Source organism: Corvus hawaiiensis, chromosome 10 (assembly GCF_020740725.1).
Source record: "Corvus hawaiiensis isolate bCorHaw1 chromosome 10, bCorHaw1.pri.cur, whole genome shotgun sequence".
Lineage (NCBI taxonomy): Eukaryota > Metazoa > Chordata > Aves > Passeriformes > Corvidae > Corvus > Corvus hawaiiensis.
In genome coordinates this window covers 7446483-7467232 of record NC_063222.1, presented here as the reverse complement: position 1 = coordinate 7467232, position 20750 = coordinate 7446483, and the positions used below count along the sequence as shown (strand labels likewise).

The 20750-nt window shown below is 41.4% G+C and overlaps 1 protein-coding gene across 2 annotated transcripts in view; it reads left to right on the top strand.

Moving 5' to 3' along the window:
• The window catches only part of LOC125330791 (glypican-5-like), a 339300-nt gene that overhangs the window by 178286 nt on the left and 140264 nt on the right, over positions 1–20750 (top strand). For both annotated transcript variants that reach the window (XM_048314414.1, XM_048314415.1), the window contains one exon: positions 13111–13231. In XM_048314414.1, coding sequence (XP_048170371.1) covers positions 13111–13231 — 121 coding nt within the window. The remainder of the gene's footprint in view (positions 1–13110; positions 13232–20750) is intronic.

The following is a 20750-nucleotide window of genomic DNA, read 5'->3' as shown; positions in this document are numbered from 1 at the left end:
TGAAGGGGACAGAAATTCTCTTTTATCCTGCTAAAAGGTGCCAGCCCTACCAGCAGTCAGCCTGCCTGGAACTTCCTGAGCACAGACAGGCTCTCCAACGTTCCTCACAACTGTCCCCAGGGAAGCGTCCCCAAGGGCTGCCGAGGAGCCAGCTAGCATGGCAGACACTCGGGGAAGAATTTGAGCTCAAAGCCTCAGCACAAAAAATTGTCCATCACGAGTGTCCTTGTGCTGTGCTCGCCATCATATTCAAAAGAGGAATTCAGTATCCAATGGTGTTAGCTGTGTAGACTTGCAGAGTTTTTTCCCATACTGAAAACCAGCTGTAATATTTGTGTGCTGTTCATAGTGACTAATGTCTGTTCCATTTGCCTTCGGTCACAGTAGTACCAGCCCAACCCACCCTCTGTACAGTTCTTCAGGATACCTCAAACATGGATGATGCTACAGACAACTGAAGTCTGTTCAGATCCTATTGTAAATGTTGAAATGTCACATGCTTTCTTTTTTTTAACATCATTACGTCATTTATTCTTCTATTATTTGTTTTATCCTTGGTCCTTGCTGTTAATCATCACAGTATTTTTAGCACACAGATAACAAGGGGTGCTTTGTAGCCGATAGTTGTGCTGCAACAAACTGCCTGCTATTCTCTCATTCCTTTTGTCTTGTGTTCAGAATGACTTTGGTTCTCTGTGTTCTTTGATATTGTACACAGCTTAAAAAAAGAAAGAGGAAAAAAGAGACTTCCTGTCTATTTTTTTTTCTTTTTCCCTCCTGATTTTTTGGCAGAAAAGCAAAGTCAGTTCTCTTCTTGTGGTTTTTTTTCCTCCCTGGTATTTGTAGGCCTTTCCTTATGGTTGAGCACAGGCCGGTCTGTACTTCCCATGCTGAGGGGTGTCAGCTTTGCCATGTGTGGTGGGCAAAAACTCTCAGCATCTCAGGAAAGACTCAAAAAACACACAGGTCAGGGCAGCTGTTGAGCTTGAGGAAAGAATGCTGTGTCTGCTCAGCCAGTGGCAGCCACTTGAAACGATCAGCTCCTTTTTTACTGTGGGTGGTCACACTCAAGCTCTCAAGTGCTTTGTGTTGCACCTTATGTCCACAGAAAAGATAAGGAGCTGCTGGATAGCTCCTCACCTCTGTCCCTTGCTCTGGGAAGTGCCTGGGCTGTGCAGTGAAGTGCCGGGAGTGTTCTCTAGGAGCACTCAGTAAAAGGCAGCTCGTTCACTCCTCCTGCAGGCAAGTAGGGATTGCTCTGCCTGGGCCATGGCAGCCCTGCCCATCGGTACTGCCTGTTCAGGTGTCCCCTTGGCCTTGTGCTGGGAGGGCAGTCCTGGGTACTGCATCTTGATCTTCACAGGGGGCCAGGAGGGCTGAGGAGAAATTCCAGTTGCACCTCTGCACCTGGAGGCGAGTATTCCAGCAATGTATTGGTGACAGAGCAGTTGGATTGGTGTGCCTTTGCCTGGGAGGGTAGAAGAGGCACCTGTTTTTCATGTTGCTCTGAACCAGAGAGGATCAAGAGGGATGTAGTGGGTGGGTGATGGCAGGAGAGCGTTTGGTTCCTTGCCCACTGGAATCTTTCAAGTATGAACTTACGTTTTTTAGGCCCAGATGATCAGTGCGAACTGGATGGAGCAGGGTCCTTTTAAGATTTCTGCTTAAGGCACCATTACTTCATCCCCTGAATATAAACTGAGTATAACGTTATTACTAAACAGATTATTTGTGATTATACTTACATGCAAAGAAAAGGTCAAGTCAACTTGGGCTTTCTGTAGGGGAGGGCTGTAGGGCCATCACTGCAGCATCAGGACCTTGTTGAAGGGGCTTTCTCTGTTGTGTTTAGCTCAATGTCCTGTCAGGCTTGGGTTTTTCTGTATTATGTTATTCATTCTATTTATTTGTCTGTTTTCAGTTGTCTGCACCTTTTAGCTGAAAAGTAAAAAATGCATGTTTGTGAGTGTGCTACATTATATGTGTGATGGGCAGGTTGCTTGAGTTTACCTGTCCTTGGTGAGCCTCGTGATCTGCCTTGTGTTTCCTTACTTGGGGGTTTTATGCTGAGGATTTTGATTTTGTCTGCATCTAACACAGAGGTGTTGGAGCTCTTGCAGAGGTTTAAGGAAAGGGAATCTCTGCAACAGAAATCAAAACTGTAGGGGAAACATGCCACTAACTTGCAACTATGTCGGAAGTAGTTACTCTTCCCATTTGCTATGGTCTAGCTTAAAAGTAACTGTCAAAAGTAAGATTGTGTATCCCACGATTGAACTGGCAACTTGGTTTTTCAAGAAGAGGACTTTTGTAGCATGGGGAAAGGGATTCCCTGCCCTTATTTTTTTCTTAGGTCTTCTTCTGTACGCAGTATTTTGTGGTGCATGCATTTGTGTGCATTAAATATATTTTCCCCAACAATGTGGTTCTTGCTGTCGTTTATCCTGCAGTGAACTTGTGCTGAATTTGTGTTGCTGTTTGTCTCTGTGGCAGCAAAGTATAAAATCATGAACTCGGGACTGTGACCTTTCTGCAAAATCAAGCGGGAGAGACGCTGAATTGCAGAAGGGAACAGTTTTAACCAGACATAAATCTCCAGCAGTATTAGCAGAAAAATTGAACAGTGTAGGTCAAGTAAATTGATTTTTGTATAAGTATTCTCTGTTCCAGATTTGTGATGACAGGAAAATCTTTCTACATTTGACCTCTCTTCTAGTGCAGCTATTTTGTGAGAAGTACCAAACACTTGAGGAGGAAAACAATGCTTTGTATTTAATGACAAAAACATGAATAGGGGCTGCTCAGTTTCCCACATTTCTCTCCAGCTCTTCAACCTTGACCTGGGTAAACATTTGTCTTGGATAACTGCAAAGACATTGTGGTCTCCATAACTAGGCCCTACTTGCCCTTTATTACTACTAACATTTTCTGCAGTGTTTTCAGGAGCAATAAAAACAGTGATTTTTGCTACATACTGAAATACTGCATCAAATACTGAGTTAGGTAAACTCTAGAACAAATTAAAAGCACTACTTTTAACAGTGCTTCCAAACCATGAAGCTGGCACCAAAAAGGTCTGTGTTGAGCACATCCCCCTGTGGTGCCAGTGTGGCAGAGGCTTTGGTGTGCCTGTGAGGAATTCCAGCAGTGAGGATGTCTCCAGGCTGAGCCCAGTCTGGTGCCTGTAGCCATCATCAGTGGCACAGGATTAGCTGAGTGCAGTTGGGCTGTTGTTTTACTGTTAGGGGGACAGTAAGTGTTAATTGTCCTGATCCATGTCAGGCGGTTTCAAAGGAAGGAGTTGAATGAAGTGTATAAGTCTGGTAGTGAGATGAACAGGTAGCTTCTGCAATAAAATACATGTTCCTCTCTAAAGAATAAAACTTGGATGCTTTGGAATAATGAATTCAGCTAGCCTTCTTGCTGGGGGAGAAGAAGAAGCAAAAGGGAAGGAGTTTAACAACCCTTAAGTCAGGAGATTTGGAAATCTTAGTGTCTGATCTCTTTCTGTACAGCACTAAGGTCTCCTGTTTACTTTTTACTTACATAAAACTTAGCATCACCATCCTCGTGATGAAGTTTTAACCTGGAAATAGGAATAAATTGGAACTATGTACCTTGGCAGCCCAGAAAGGTAAATAACCTTTTCATCTGTGACTCAAGGACCAAACACCTGCTCTAAGACATTAAGACCTGGGCAAAAGTGGAGACACTGGAGCAGATAAGAATTGCAGCGAATATATTGCATAAATACATTGGGAAAACAGTATAAAGGAATGAAATAGAATGTATGTGCATTAGTGCATGTTCAGAATCCATAATGGTCAGAGACATCCCTAAGGAGCCACAGCAGCCAGGGGAACTGACAGTGCTTCAGAAAGTGCAGATCTCAGCCGCCTTATGCTTGAGCCTGGGAGAGAGAGTGGGCTGGACTATCCAAATACCTCCTTGGCATAAGATGGGAGGGAATGGTGTATCTGGTGTGCTCCATCTGCCCAGTGCACACCCAGGGCTGCTGGGGCAGGAGCTGCAGGCGGAGCGAGAATGGTGCAGGGCCGAAGCCAGGGGGATTAGCAAAGACTGTTGGAGGGCAGAGTTCAGTCCCTGAGTTGAGTTCATACAGAGCTGAGTTCATGTACTCATTATTGACATCTGTTCTTTAATCTCCCATGTGTATCTAAGTGCATTTGGAGAAACTGGCTTCTGAGGAAAGCTGGAATTTTGACCTCAGTATTAATCTGTTTCTGTTTTGTTTTGTTTGCTTTTAATGAGCCACAGGCAAGTTCTTCTCCCTGTGACATATGTCAGATAGTGTGCAAATTAGGACATTTTCCATTTTGCTTCATAGAAATTCCTATGCTGGGAATATCCTTTTGTATAACCATGGTCATCTGTCAAGACTAATTGTTAAGTATCTGCAACCAGGGTTTTCAGAAAGGCAATTGGATTCTTGCTGCCCTGGCCTGTCAAAAGTCCTGTCAACCAAGAACTGTGAGTCCTTGCTTGGTGCTCATTCTCTCTCCACTGCTAAGTTTATTTCGTCTGCTTTTCCTATTTTCTTGTAAGAGTTCAAGTCCTCTCCTCTCCTAAGACTGTATTTTCTGCTGAGTCAGTCGTGTTTTTCCACCAGTGTCTTCCGTCTGGCAGTTACAAAAGTTAGGCAGTCATCTGTCTCTATTTGCTTTGCCCAGCCCTTGGAACAGAGTGGAAGCTGCCAGTCTGCAAGAGGGGCAGCATTAGTTTCTCTGTCAGGATTTATCTGGGCTCTGTTTTGTTTTTACTCAAAGAAGGCTCTCTCCTGGCCTGGGAGTTGCTGAGAAAAGGTGTTTCAGATTAGCTTTACTTTTCCCTTAGGAATGGCCACAGATGTTACTTTGATAGGTATATAGTTTTTGTTTACTGTTCTATTTTCTATTCTGTTTCTCGAGTCATTATAATGGGGAGTGCTCTTTATGCCTCCACTTCCCAGTTAGGATATCAGCTTTTGGGTTTGTATCATTTTCATTGCTCATTATATTCAGTTTGACGGGTATAGAGGTACCATTTGTGTGTCCTGAAGAGCTTATTTCACTTGAAACTAAAGAGTTTCCTATCTGATGGTATTCCAGGCAAGTACCTTCTTTCCCTTGGCATAATAAAGATTGTCCAATTAACTTCTACAAATTTCTTTGGTGCCCTCAGTGTGCCTTAAGGTAGTATTAACTTCTCATACACCATGAAGGCTGTTTCACCAACAATCTGTAATAACTTCTTCTGCAGCACTCTCAAGCATTTTGCAGTATTCTGTGAAGCTCCAGTCAATACATTTTCAGCATGACTTTGGACAAACTGATGAACACATCTTTTTTGAGGCTGAGATCTCTTACATGTATGCTCTCTCTTTGTTTTTCACTCATTCTCAGGGTGTTCACGGGCTGGCATCATCCAGTCACTTGAAGCCATCTGGTAACTTGTTTTGTAGCTGCAGTCTTAAAACTGTCTATAATCTAGATTACAGGAAGTCTTTTTTAGCCCTGTAGAAGTGGAGAAAGACCATTATAAATGCTATTCGGCTTTGTGATTTTCCTTTTCTAATTATCCCATTAGCACACTGTATTTGTCTCATCGTTTTCCATAATTGCTAATAAATAAGATTATTTGTGAAACTTCCACTGGAGCCCAGTTCTGGCAGAGATGGAATTCACATTGTGTCAGTTCTGCTTCACAAAATCTTCAGGGCCGCTAAACTCATTATGTGCCAGACTTGAGCTTTCTTGTAGTCTGTTGGCAGTTACTTAATCATTTCAAAATGAACTCTTTGCATAGGTATTTTTCAAAAGAGAAGCCTTTCTCTTGGAGAATGTTGCAGCAGTTGTGCTCAGCTGATTGTGTAGAATACACGAAATTGTTTTCCTTCGTGCATCCAGATTTTACCCTGGTGACTCCATCTCCTTCAGTAGAATTGTACACTGGCATAGATGCAATGATTCTTTCCTTAAAAACAAACCGAATTCCTTGCTGGCTTTCAGGTTTCCTGAGAAGCATTAAGATGTGACTTTCAGCAGTCTCACAGGAGCCTGCAGTCTCCATGCAAGGGCTTGGCAACTCTGCAGCCCTGAGGATTTCCCAGCATGTGCCCTTGCCTGGTGTCACTTGCCAGAGTTCACCGGTGTCAGGGGCTCCTGCTGCAGTTCTGCCCTGAGGAGAGGCCTGACTGAAACCTTCCTTGCAAACAAGGATCAGATCCACTCAAGTGAAGGCAGTTAATTACAGAGTGACCTAATGAATCAGGCTACTGAATAAATGTTAAAGTCATGAAGATCCTCTGAGATTTAGTTCTACGAAGCACTCACACACTGAATCTTCAAGGGGTGGGTGAAAAGAAAAAATTGTAAGACAACAGCAAAATCTGCAAACTGTTGCAGTTTTTTTCTGTCATGGCTACTGATTGTGACAGTAAACTTATCAAGGTGTATTTATTTTCTATTTTATTTTTTTCTCTTTCTTTTTTTTTTTTTTTTTGGTTGTTTGTTTGTGGGGTTTTTGTTTAAATAAAGTGTTTATTTTGGCAGCTTAGTTCCTTAGAGAACAGTACTGGTCATGGGTTGATCATCCCTTTCTTGGAGATCTATCAGCCATGTGATGCTCAGTGACTGTAACCAGATTTGCTAAGCTGGTACAGAAATGACAAAATGTGTGATACGAGACATTTTTGTGAGCAGTGCTGTTGTGGGAGTTGCTCAGAGATGAAGCACAGCCTGTCTGTTGGTCACTTTTAGTGACAAAGCTCAGGAGGAGGTGAGGGGACTCACCCCTCTCTAGTTCATTGTGCAGAGCAGCTTAAGGAAAGCTGAGTCTGAGGGGGGTCCTGCTCTGGCTGGCTTTTCCTCATGGAGAGTCGTGCTCAGAAACACTTCAGGGAAATGGCATTTTCTTTCCTTCCTTGAAGTTACTCACTGAGTGACAAGCAACTGTGATAACCTGGCAAGGGATATGCATTTGCCATGTGTTGTGCTTGTTCTTGCCACTTTGTGAAGAAGTGGGCAGAGGGGTTAATGAGATCAAAGCTGATAATCCTGATGAATTATGTCACAATCTGCAACTACACAGTTTTTGTTACTGCTCTTACTAGTTGGTGCACATTTCTGTGTTCCTTGAATTGGGAGAAAACCAAGGATTGCAGAGCCCTGAAGGTCAGAGGGTCACACACTCCAAGGGCTGCATCTGAAAACTGCAAGGGAAATGTCCAAAAATTAATTTGGGGACAACACAGGCTGCTGTAGATCAGCAGTGGATTCACATTATTGAATTTCAGGCAAACCATTCCAACCCAAGGGTCAAATTATGAATAAATATAAGACAAAACACACCATCTGGTGAACCATCCCTAATGTAACTGAATTAGTTTTTCAGTGGATCTCAAGACCAGTTAAGTAGCTTATCCATATTTCTCATTGTTTCTTACTAAATGGCACATTCAGAGCTCTTCCCTTCCTTCTCCCCCATCACCCTTTAACCTCAGAGTCACTCAGTGGTGGGTGGTGTCTGCTCTGGTGCTGTGCTGAGTATTTTGCTGAGGTAAACCGGCTGCTGCAGTCAATGCCTCCCTGTCAAACACATGGGCTGAGAAAGGCACAGTTTCAATTCCCTGTAGTTCTGTCCGCACAGTGCCGTCTACTTCTGGGAGGGCTTGCAGACAGCATGGATCTCTGGGATGATTTCTTGCTTAATGAGTTATGCACAAAGATGAAAGAAGCAAAGCTGGATGTGAAATGAATGCTGTAAACTCTCACTTTGTCTCAACACTTTATGATTTTGCTAGAAAATGAGTGGCTTACTCTAGAGCTCTCTGGCTTTAGCAGGCTGCTGGGCAACTGCTGAGTTTTAGAAGACTGCGAATCCAGATATTTCCTTTCACGTGGTCCTGTCTGTAGATTTCCAATGTGTTCTTCTCTGGGGGGGGGGGTTGTGTGCTGGTTTCTTACAGAATTGTTTGTACATTTGTACAGAAAACAGGACAGTCATATTTTATAATGCCAAAGAAATAAATGGTGAAGTGTGATTTTTAGTCTCAGGAAGAGTTTGTACTTCCTAGTATGTCTCAGAAAGGTGTTGCTGTTTTAGCCCTTGTTGATCATAGTCGAATTATTCAATCAGTACCAACAATACTGATGAAAAAAATACATGGCAGATGACAAAATATTTGTGCTTAGGTATTGCTGTCTTGATGATATATAGCGTCTAATTAATTTTTTAAAAATGTGATTACAAAATTAGAAACGTCTCAGCAAAATAGATTCAATTTCGTAGACAGTAAATTTTATTCGTCTTCTACATATATGGCAACTCTTAAGATTGTATGACAAATGATTTTGTCAAAAGCAGTTTTTGTCCCATAGAGATGTTTACTGCACTTCCTGAATTCCTATGAACTGAATATAAGACTCAGATTTTCAGCTTTGCCATGTGATGTTTGATGTTCCATTTATCCCACAATTAAATAAAAATTTTGATGCCTCTTGCACAGCTGTGTTGGGTCAAATACTCAAGTGGAGAACAGAAAACTAAAATTAAGAGAACTGCATTGAGATGAAGTTCAGGTTCCAGGTATCCTGAATTTCCAATGTAGATAATCCTGAAATGCTCAGTACATGTTCCCAAGCATGTGGAATGTGCTGGGGTCTTGCTCCATAATCCCTGGGATGAGTGGATGTGGTGGAGCTGTTTTAATTCAGGAAAGAGAGGCCATTGGACACAGCAGCACGGCACTGTGGCTGCTGGTGGCACAGCTCAGGGTAATCCCTGAGCAATGTGGCGCAGTGGAAGCCGTCTCCCAGCTGGAGGCGATCAATAAGCTGCCTGCAGCATCCTGACTGCTGTGGTCTCCTGCAGGGAGGCAGCAAGGAAGTGGTGTGAAAACAGCACCCTGTTTCTTGGGCTTTTGTGGCTAAATATCACTACTGGTTAGATCTGTCTCTAAGGCAGCTCCTGCAGTCATTTGCTGGAATTTGAAGTTATTTCTATTTTATATGGGCGTTTTTTTGGCTTTTTTTAAAGGCATATTTGACTTTGAGAAAACCCTGTCCCTTGATTCCTTTTACTATTAGGAGCTGAAAAAGACACATTTCAGAAGAGTATCAGGCTTTTTAAAATAGGTGTTTTTACTCAAATATCTTAATTTATCTTTATTTATTTATGAAATAAAAACATATATCTTCAGTTGAAATGCAATCCCATATGTAAACAGTATTTTACTTTTTGCCTTTTTTTAAACTTGAGATGAGCCTTACCTAAGATCTAAAATAATTGATACTGTTCTTCTGAAATACTGAAAAGCTGGGTTTGGGAGGTTGTTGTTTTTATAATTTGCTTTTGGTTTTTTAAAGTATCATAGCTTAGCCTGATCAATCAGTGGAATAGCATTGGCCTGAGGCTTGAGATCTAGATGAAAATTCTGTCTGCAGAAGCTGTTCATTGGGCTCCAGTGTAACAGTTACTTTCAGGATTGCTCCAGTGACAATATTTTAATACAACTTTCCTGGCCATTCCTGCTGACATTTCTGGGTTTAGTTTGAATAAAGTACTAGAGCTGTAACCAGAGTTAGCAATTCTGTACTACAATATTTCAGTTAAATTGCAGGTTATTAAATAAAGCAAGCCAATTTCTGATCTCACTTAATGTACATTTCCAGTAATTCAGGATCTGATGTCAACAAAAAAAAATGGTTTAGATAGTGCAAAGAAATAAAGTAATCAGATTATCTTTCAGGAAATGTATAGTGTTTATTTCAAAGTATTCTAACGTGGTACAGAGATAGTAGAAGGATCTGCAGTTTGCAGGGTGGTGGTTTGGGTCAGATGGACATAATGTCTGCTTCTAGAGCAGGCTTTGGTTCTTGGCTGGGATGGACTGGGGGAATTACTCCCTCCTTGCTGGGTGCGCAATTCTCCTGCTGTTCTCTGCCCTGTCTCCTTCCCCTCAGGAGGTGTGGCCCGTTTTCTCTGAAATCACCATCTCCTAATTCCTCTGAGTCTTTCCAGGCTCAGGTTTGTTCTAATGGTGATCTCCCAGTGAGAACACCCAGGACAAGCAGAGCTCGTAGCAGGTTATTATGGGAAAACCCAAGAGCTGGCTTTGTGCTCTGGAAGTCTTTTGCCTTCTTTTACACCAGCTTTTTACCTTATTCATAGGGCAGATCACATCTGTTTCACCTCTCCAGTTGGTTTTCGGGGGTTTTCCAGTTGGTCAGGACACGTTCCAGACCAGAGCTGGGCCAGTTGTGATGCGCTTGGCAGTGGCACCAGGGAGATAAAGGATCTGAAGCAGGATTCACACAGGTCATGTGTGAATGCAGTCTCTGACACGTGGAATTTAGTTAAGCTGTGTTATGAATCTAACTGTAAACAATCTAGGCAACAGAAATGTCTGTGCATAATGTATGCTTATCTCCAGAGCTTTAAAGAGTGACTCCTTAAACATGGGTGGAACTCGAAGGATACGGGCACCCACTTTGTCTCCATGGACTGTGAACTCATTCATTCCAAATGGGCCTATTTTCCTGGTAATTCTGTATGTGGAAGAGAGTATGTATTTAGCAACAGCAGTAAGTATGAGTTGGCTGAGACTGACTTTCCCCATTCTGGGTCGCTTTGAGGATTCTGGCATTAATGCTGCTGCTGCTGTCTCTGAACTGGTGGTGTTTATGCAAACTCCAAGCAGTGCTGTAGGTTTGTAATACCACTTAGGGGCAGTTAATGGAGGCTTGTGATTCATGGGGAAAAACTTAATGTCATTTGCCAAAAAACACCCCAGCCAACCCAGAGGTTTCTTTATCCAGTATTATAGTGACATAAACCTCTAGAGAAATTCCAGTAGCTCTAACCAGGAGTTGAATGGAGAGCAGTCAAAAGCAGGGAAAAGGAAAACCCTTGCATTTTGCTGCTGTTGATGAGTTTCTGATGAGACAAAGCAGCACACTCGGGGAATCCCCAAACAGACTGGTAGAGGCCAGGAGCTGTCCCATTAAGTTAAATTTCTCTTGTATCGTAACTAGATGATCTCAGGAAGCTGTGTCACGTGTCCCTGTACTTCTACAGTGGGTCACCATGTGTTTGTTTTCACATGAGTGAACTATGTTGAGCATTCAGCAAATAATATGATTTGTGAACAAAGGTAAAGGCAGGTAAGATGCAGCAGTGTTGTTCTGTTGTCCAGATGAATTGATGTAGATGGATACAGTCCATACCAGCCTTGGCTTCAAAGCAGTACTTAAGCTGGAGTCTTCCTGGGGACATCCGTCCATCTGGGTCTGCTTCTAAGATCTGAGCCCTACCATCATTTTGGGTGTGCCATTGCATTGTGAAAATTTATACTTTAGATTCGTTTTTACATATATGAGTTACATATCAAGAAAAAATAGAACATTGTCTTTAAAAGGCTCAGTGAACAAAAAAAATACCATCTCAGTGAAAAAGGTTTTCCTTAACATTTGTCCTCTAAATACTATCTGGCTATTCGGGCAAAACATTGATTTTTCTCAATTCTCTGTTTTAAACAATTTTTTTCTTTTTTTTTTCCCTGAGAAGTGACATTTATTGAGTTTACTGAAAAAGCAGGCCATTCTCAGTTATTTTTTTCTAAGCCACACCTTTAGCAGCAGTGTACTACAGTGTCTTCTGCCAGCAGTTTGCACAAATTTGTGGTTCATCCTAAATAAAACTAAGATAGGATGAATATATTTGGAGAGCTTGGTCTCCCCCCAATTCATTCTGTTGCCTTTCTACTATAGAATTTGGTCCTTTTTTTCTACTCAGAAGTGTTGTCCTCAGCTTCAGCACAAATTGGTTTACAGTGAAGAATTCACTGATAGGAGAACATCTGGCATATCCAAGTGTGTAGGGATGATCAAAGTGAAAGATGTAGCAGGATATGTCTCTCGACATTTCAGTCCAAAGGAGCAGAGCCAGTGGCTCCCTCACTTACAAAGATTTCAATTTTGAATCTTTAATGAGATCCTCCCTGGTGTGTGTTTGAGTCTGGGAGAGTTTGGTATGTGAACAGTCATTGTCCAGTTCAAAGCTGGTCATGCAAAACAACCCTGATCACCTTTGTTACAAATGAGTGCTGAGCTGAGGGTTTCATACAACCATAAAAACCATAACTCTCAAAAAAATGGCTGCTCTGTAGCTCTGTGCAACCTGCAGTCTGGTTGGAGGGGTTGAATTTAAACTGTACACGGATAAATGCTGGAGCAAATATGAAGGAGTCTGGATACTTCTAAGAAGCACTGCATTCAGCAAACACGTGCCAATGAATTCACCTCCTCAGCTGTGGTATAGATGAGTAGAGAAGGAGAGACCAGGTGTGCACAACCCTAGGATTTTCCCCATGAGAGTGCCTGGGTGGAGCCCCAGCCCAAGCAGGATTGAGAATACCTTGTGGGGTGTTCCTAGAAAAGACTGGCAGGAACTGTTCAGTCAACAATCAGTGAGAGAAGTGGGTGAGACAGATCTGTTGTTCCTCAGAAAAAGCAGGGCTTGGTCAGAGAGAATTGCTGTGTGTGGCCCATGGCAGGTGAGGCTCCATGGGGAACTATGGTAGAGCAGCACCTGCTGCTTTATAGTGTCCCCAGAGAGTTTTTCCCCAGTGTCCCCAGCTGGTCTGACAAGAGGACTCCAATTCACACTTTGATTATGAATCTTTTTCAAACCAGACTCCCCTTTCACTGGAATTTGCTTCAATCTCGTGCAATGTAATTTCCGTCTTAAATTCCCTGAGTTTCTGAAATAACAAAAGAGTGAATTTTTGGAAGCTATCAGCCTTGACTGCTGTATTGAAGAACTTGAGAATGTTAGTTACAAAGGTTCAAATATTAAATTATGAATGAAACAAACCTCTCTGTGATTTATGAAATTGCTGTTGGTTCATGACTTGAATAGTTTGAAGTGGTAAATGATGCTGCAAGAAACACTGACTGTTACTCTGGTTGGTGTATTTAAAAACATAAATATTTATTAAAAAATGTATTCCCATTTACAAAATATTTTCTTTTTGTAAGTCACCTGTAATACGGTTTTTGATTCTGGTGGACATGGTTCCAGTCACTGATGTGGTATTTTTCTGTTTTTCAGTTACACCAGCAGAGTTGTTTCCAATGGACTGAAGGCACAAATTAATAATCCAGAACTGAAAGTCAGAGGATTGGACCCACTCATCAACAATTTAATTGAAAAACTTCAGCACTTTAATCAAGTAAGTAATTTTCCAAGATAAAAGCATTTTATCATGCAGCTGAAGGTAAAATCTCTTAAGTGGTACTGCTCATCATATTCCATCTTCCAGGATTATAGGCCTGAAGTAGCTATGGTGTGTGTGGATTTGTACAAAAGGCAGCTGAAGATTCCGTTGTCCCAGCTGGGTTGTGAACTCCAGCGAGGCAGAGTGACTTCCCTTGAAGTTGCTCCCTAGCTGTTGATGAACTGTCCTATAGCCCACAGCCCCAGGAGCACGGAGGAACTCCTGCTCCCCACAGTTCACACGGAGCCTGGGACTGCAGGCAGGCCATGCTGGTGCCTTTAGGAGTCCTGGGATACTCCTGGGTTGGAGGACTATCCTTTGTTTGTGCAGCTTCCTGCTCTTCAGTGGTGGAGATACAAACAGATCAAACCCAAAATGAGTCTGTAAGGGCATGACAATGGAATTACAGGGAATGCTGAAGTCAGGATGGAGGGTGCTCCAAGATGAATTAACCTTGTGCCTTGGAATACATTTCCTTGACAGGCCTTTTTCTCAAGCCCCTCAGTCCAAAAGGAAAGATAACCTTCCAATGGGTTTTTCAGAGATGTGATTAACCTGTGTCTGCCTCTGGCATGTATTTGGGTCCCTCAGATGCAGTTGGCATTCCTGGTGCTCCTGACATCTTCCAAAGCTGAATGTGTGATCCTCCTGCTAAGCACAGCTCTTTGTGAGCTCTAAAGCAGCGCCAGTCCAAGCGAGCTGGAGCGAACAGATTTAACAGAGATTGATTTTCATTTAGAGCAGGTGTGTTTTCTTGTCAGCCTGGAAGAATGCTTACAGCAGTGTGTTCACAGCAGAGGTGTTTGCACATCAGTCTGCTCGTCATCTTTCACCATTAAAAGCGATGGAGCATGGGGATATAAATAGTAGGAAACCCACCCTTGTGGGTGGGGTGTGCAGAAAGAAGAATAATCTGCACAGGTAAAACTGAGAAGGAATTTCTTAGTCAGGATGTGGGAGGTTGTTAAGGCTATGGCTGTGCCTGGGAGTCAGGGATTCATCTACTTGCTTTTGAAAAAGTCCAATCCTCCCTTACCTCTCATCAACCAATGGTGGTAAATCCATAATCTAAGCAGTAATTGTGTTTTTGTTAAATCTTGCTTGGCTCTAATGTTTTTCTCCTGTTCTGAAGGCTGCAGTTTAGGGATTCTTTGTATCACACCCTTTGATTTAACTCACCATGGGGGATTACAACAACCAGTCTGGTGCAGTACTCAATATTACAATGAAATAGACATTATGTGGTCAGATTGATGAAAAGGATAATTCATTATTTATCTGTCTTTGCATGTTATAAAGTAGAGTGTTAATTTACTTTATAAATATTAGATATATCCATCTGTGTAATAGTCCTCTATAAACACTGACAATAGGAAATAGTTAGAAATAGATTAAATTAAAAGTAGTTGCATATTGGAAATTCTATTTCTTTGTCTGCTGTAGAAAAATAAAAATCTGCCTGGTCTGAGCTGCATACCAATTTTCTTAAGTTACATACATTTTAAAAACAGCTTTAAAAAGCACTTTTTAGCCAGAAGAATAAAATCCAGCTCTTGGCTCTAAGTTGGAAGTGTTGCTTTCTGGTGCTTCTAACTCTGTGTTAGGAGAATATCATCATTAAGTAAATGCAACTCCCATCAGATTGAGGTGCTTAGCAATAATGGATTCCAAGGGTGAAGGATTAAACAGAATACTGATTATTGCCCTAAGATGGTTCGTTCTTAAGTACTTAGAATAATATAAAATCCTTTGATCATAATTTTAGTAAGATTTCTTTGGAGATCAAAGCATCAAAGAAGTTGCTAAATATCTAAGGCTTTCACATACAACATCAAACACATGTAGCTGTTTTCTACTTCTTGGATTTTTGTTTCAGTTGTGATATTATTGTACAAATAAAAACTGACACTGAGAAGCCGATTAAATCAGGAGTTTAAAGTGTCATCAATAGGGTGTGTAGACTGTAGAGTTGTACAGAATTCCATTACTAATTTTATGGACAAATTGATTTTTTTCATAAAAATATATTTTAAAAATTTTTTTTAGCAATGTGTGGGGTGAAATTTAAACACTGCTAAAATAAGGTGTTGTCTTTGTACCTTCTTAAGCACTTCACATTTGCAGCACTGTTTGGAGCAGTACTTGCACACTGTGCACACAGAAGCAATCCCAGAGGGGCGGGAAGCCTGGGGAGCAGAGAGCAAAGCAGTGCCCAGAATGTGCATCATACGGGATTCGGTGTGTCTGGGCCCCAGCAATCTTCTACAACTTAAGTAATATTGCTAAACTATCCAGAAGAAAGCATATTCTTGGATAAGAGAAAGGTGTGATGAAATTTTTAAAGGAATAACATTTTTGTCTCAAGAAAACGAGCTCCAGCTGTGCTGCATCTTTCCCTCAGAGAGCTTGGACCTGTTGGCTTTCACTCTCTCCCTCTGTTTTGCAAAGGTGTTTGAAATCAGAATAACCTGCTGCTGGCTCAGTTTGCTGAGGTTGGAGAGTGCTGTCAACTACAGCTACGTTCAAATCAACAGGATTAATTTTCCTAAAAGATTTGCCTTAGCTCAGCAACTCTTAATGATTTCTGGATCAAATCTAATCGCTGCTGTCTGTGATAGTTTCTTCTCTGCCTTCTTCTTCCACTGCTGGAGCCCAGCTCCTCCTCATCCCTGAGCAGCCTCAGCTGCAGCTGGGCCAGCAGGGTTTGGCCACCGTGAGCAGGAGAGGCGTGGCACTGGCCAGGCAGAAGTGGCAAACAATTCCCTCATTCAAATCCCAGCCTGACAGGCTTTGGTGTACAGCAGCCCTTTCTTTGTTAGCTCCATATTAGAGCTTGTCCACAAAGGTAAAAGACCTAATAACTTCATTGATCTTAAATCCTGTGGATGTGAACAAAGCTGTTGTCCTGCTCTTGCTCTAGTTGGTGCATCCTAGCTCCAGCATGTTACAAATAATCTGTATGCAAGGCATCTTCCATTTCTGCTGTCGTTTAGGCTGAAATGCCAGTTTGTTGGAGATTATAGCAGCTCCTCATTTTTTTTTCATCTGGGACTTAAATCCTCACCACATAGTTGTTGTTTTTTTATAAAATGATTATGCAAATAGCAGGCTATTTTATATCCACTTGGCAAAGCTGAAAGTAAAGTGAAATTTAGAGAATATTATTCAACAATTACTGTTATTTGCATCCCTGACAGATAAGGTGGTGGAAGGGTTTATTGTAGTGGCTGATTCACATATCAATAGAGGTACTGAGCTACAATTTATGGTAACTTTTAGTAATGCAGAAACAGATCAAGTGAAGTCCCAGGTGTATTTGGAAAAAATAGCAGAAATAACATCTTTTCCTCCCTCTTTTTTATGAATAGAACAGATGGGAACCCAAACTGCTGGTAAACACAAAAATCACCCATTGCAACTTCTTTGAGTACTACTTCTTGCCACAAAATCACACTTAAATGTTTTAATGTTTTTCTTCAGCTTAATGCTTTTCATAGTTCAAATTAAAATGGTTCTTAGGCCAAGGTTAAAAATCCTCAAGGATCAATTGCTCTAAAAAGAAATGAGAATGCTGGGAAAAGTGTGACTATACCTTTACTAGCAGAGAGGTATCAACATTCTCAAAGGATTACAATTCAATAAGTATTATACAAGTTTGACTTATTTGGTTTTTGTCAGCCTAAATCTACTCTTGACAGGTTTTGTGAATCAGTGTGTTTTGCTGTTGTCAGAGATGAACGCTTAGGGCATGGCTGTAGTTCAAGACACTGCAATAACCTAGTGCAGAAAATAAGAGTAATGTCAAAGCAAATCTTCCTGAATGGGGACCCATGTATTTTATTTTTTTTTCTCTGCCAAAGTCTCATGGATCTGCCAGCTGAACTAAGAAATGCATGTAAGTTAATTCCTTTTCAGACTTCTATACAGAGGATTCCATTAGAGCCGAGTTCAAAGCAACAGCACTGAGATGTTTCATACCAATAATATGAGCCAGCCATAATTTAATCCTGAAAGTGAATTTAGTTGAGTTATACAATAGGGAATAATACAATAAATAATTTAAATAGTACTTAATTTAAAAGTGTGTATTTTTTTAGACATCTATAAAATTTATTACATTGTAGAGTTTTTAATGAGATATGAGTGGAGACAAGTTGGTTTGATTTTTAGCCAAAGTTGTAGCTGACTTGGAGTAGGATTCAGAATTTTCTGTTCTTTGTTTCATCCAGTGAAAGCAAGGAAGGAAAGGCAGTCACCCGAGAAAGACTCTTGCTTTCCTACTTCTATCCCCTGGTATTTCAAAGCCCCAGTAGGCTTAGAGGTAACACTGCTTGTCCCCCCCATTCCTCCCCAGACCAGCCCTGTCACTCTCACGAAAAAGGACATTTTCACCCTGCTCAGCCAGTGAAAGCTGCTCAGAATACAGCAGAGATGTAAGTTCTCCAGGGCAGCTTTTCCACACTCTGGGGCAGAGAAGCCTCAAAGATGAATCTTGCCTCGGCTTGTCTGCAGCCCAGGTAAAAGGGACATTTTCACTGAAGCAAACACCTGTGCAGCTGTGATGGTCCTTTTTGAATTCACATCACTGTGTAGGCATTAACAGTCCTCACCACCCTTGTCTCCTAAAGCAAACAGCAGTGATAATTTAATTAATACCACAGTTACTGGCTGATTAATGAACAGCACCAAGACAGGCATATACTAGAATAAAATAAAGATAGAATTAATGAAGCCTGAAACAATTATGTTTAAGATCTTGTGAAGACCAGGAAAGACCAAATGAACTATATGGTTTTGTTTTCTTCTATTTCCTGCCCTGCTGTATAAAAATTGTTCACCCTTATAAGTCAAACTATCACTTCAGATTACTTCATCAGTTACACAAAGTTTTTCATCCTGTTTTTTGGGGGTTTTTTTCCAAAATGTTTGTTCTTAATAGATTCATGGGTAGTTTTTCTTCTCCCCTGATAAGTCAAACATGTCTTTGCTCCCAGATATAGATTGTGAATGCTCAGGTCTGAGATAAGTTATGATCTTTTTCATAATCCATATGCAATGAAACAATTCATCCCAATGCTTGAAACAATCCAGCTTACTCAAAGACTGAGAATAATCTTTCTCAGTGTGGTCTTTTCTGTATGGTTTTCTGTTTCTTAGGAAATATATATATATTTATATATGTATACAAGCAGAGCAGATGACAGTGATTCAGTCACTGGGCTGTTCATCTGGAGATGTTGGATCTCCTCATTCAGGGCTGGGCAGCTCCAACCTGTGGTTTTCTTCTCTCCAATCCTCTTAGATTTTAAAAAGGAAAGTAGTTTGGAAGCTCTAACCTTCGTTCTGTTGTGGCACTAAAACTCCTGTCAAACCCAGAAGTTTGTCCATGAATCAGAACAGGAGAGTTCTTTCTAGTCCAGCACACTGAAAAAACATCACTGGAACACTGTTTTATGGGCAGCTGTGTTAACATTGTAATTTGTTGCTAATGGAGGTATATATCATCCCTGGCTGAAATCAGTGAACTTTTGCTGGTCTGAGGTCTGCAGGTTATCTGTTTGGTTTTGTTAAATATAGTGACTTGAGACATAATTAAATAATTTTCATTAGAATTGAGAAATTAGCTTTTAATTGGAGTTGAGAAATTGAGAAAGTACCTCTTCCTGGTACTAGAACCCAGCATCAGGATTTCAGTTGAAACAGTAATGTGAAATACTGGCTCCACTAAAGTAGAATTTAGCATTTTAAAACAAGACAAATCTAAATCTCAGTGTAAATCCAGCATATCTTATTATATGCTAGCAAATATATAATGCTAAAATGGCCTTTTATTATTCATGTGTTGTGTCTCAGAGTGTGCTGTGCTATTTGTCTTGCAAGCCTTCTCAGAAATTATTTGCCCAGATGGACCATTGTATGTGTTTTGTTTTGCTCATTGCAGGAAATTAGTCTTAATAAATCAAAATCACATCTTGAATCACAGTAGTGACTTGAGCCAAGTGGGGGAGAGGAGGGCAGAGCTACTGTTTCAATCTAGAGCTGAGCCAAAGCATTTCACATACAGAAAAACCCAGCTTGAAGAGTCTTATTCTAAAAAAAATAAATATGGGGTCTGTCTCTTGGTGTGGGTGCCCAGTTCTTCTTGCAGCTGTTAAGTGCAACCTGAGCCCTGGAAGTGTTTTGGATGCTCTGGTGGAATTACTGAGGAGAGGATGGTGGAGGGATCTGCTGTGACCTGACCAGGGGAAGGTGGGAACATGAGGGCTGGAGTGAGCACCCCAGGCCAGGCAGAGATGCGAGCATGAGGCATCTGGGGCATGAGGGAGAACTGGCAGGTTTTGGAGCGTGGGATTGCTGCCCAGGGCAGGGAGGCAGCCAAAAGGAAGCTTTTCCACCACTAATGGAGATGCTTTGGTTTCTTGCCACCCCACAAGCAATGCATCACTCTGGTAACTGCTCTCTCTGTGGTGTGGGGTGCTAACCAAAGTCTGCTGTGTTATTGTTCAACGACTGCTAGGAATTGTTACTGCTCTTGACCAGCACTGCCCCTTCCTGCGGGTCACAGAGGGGAGGACGCATGGAGCTGGCCTATTGGTTTGGATGGTAATTGATATTTTTATAGACAGAAAGTCAGCAGTCATCGTTGAATTAATTAACTGAAATTACAAATTCTCTTTTATGTAAATACTTCTTTTGTTCTTTTAACCATATTTTTCTGATCACTCTGGTAATTGTGAGTTACGTACATTGTTCAAGTAATTATCATTAGAAGTGTGATCATGGTATTTACTTTTGATCTAATTCCTGAAGTACAATAACATGCTTATTTTTGGAGGTGGTAAGTTTAGCATAATAGGAAAGGAAAGCAGAGATTTATTGTTTTCTTTAGGGTAAAGGTCTTCAAACAATTGATTGATCATTGTCCAAAAGCAAGAAAAGGGTCATTTTCCTCTCTTTCTGTTCCACTACTGAAGGGAGCAGACAGGCAGAAAAAACAGTGTAAGAGAATAGGACTAAAGGCCATCTAAACCCCAGACTTTTTCTGTAAAGCTCAAGTGGAGCTGTACTGCTGGTGACAAGTGGATTAATGAATACTAAATACTGAAGTATTCATCCACTTACCAGCTAAAGCAAACAGTGTGGTTCCAGCAATAATTTGGGTTGTGTTGTAGCACAACTTGATGAATCAGACCTGGACTGGAGAAGCACTGGAGAAGCCCCAGCTCAGGTGTCCCTCTGAAAGGTTTCCATTACCTGGATGCCCAATGTTGCTGCCCAGTGCCGGCCTCAGAAGCTCCCTGCACAACCCAGCAGCTCAGGAGCAGGTCATGGACAGCACCTGCAGCCCTCTGATTTGTGTTGCTTAACTGTGACAGCTTCATGTGAGTTGTTTCTTACTTGTCTGCCCAGGCAAGCACTCTTTTAATCCATCTCCTCAGTGTAACTGCAGTGTGTAGGGAGTTAAAACCTGTGG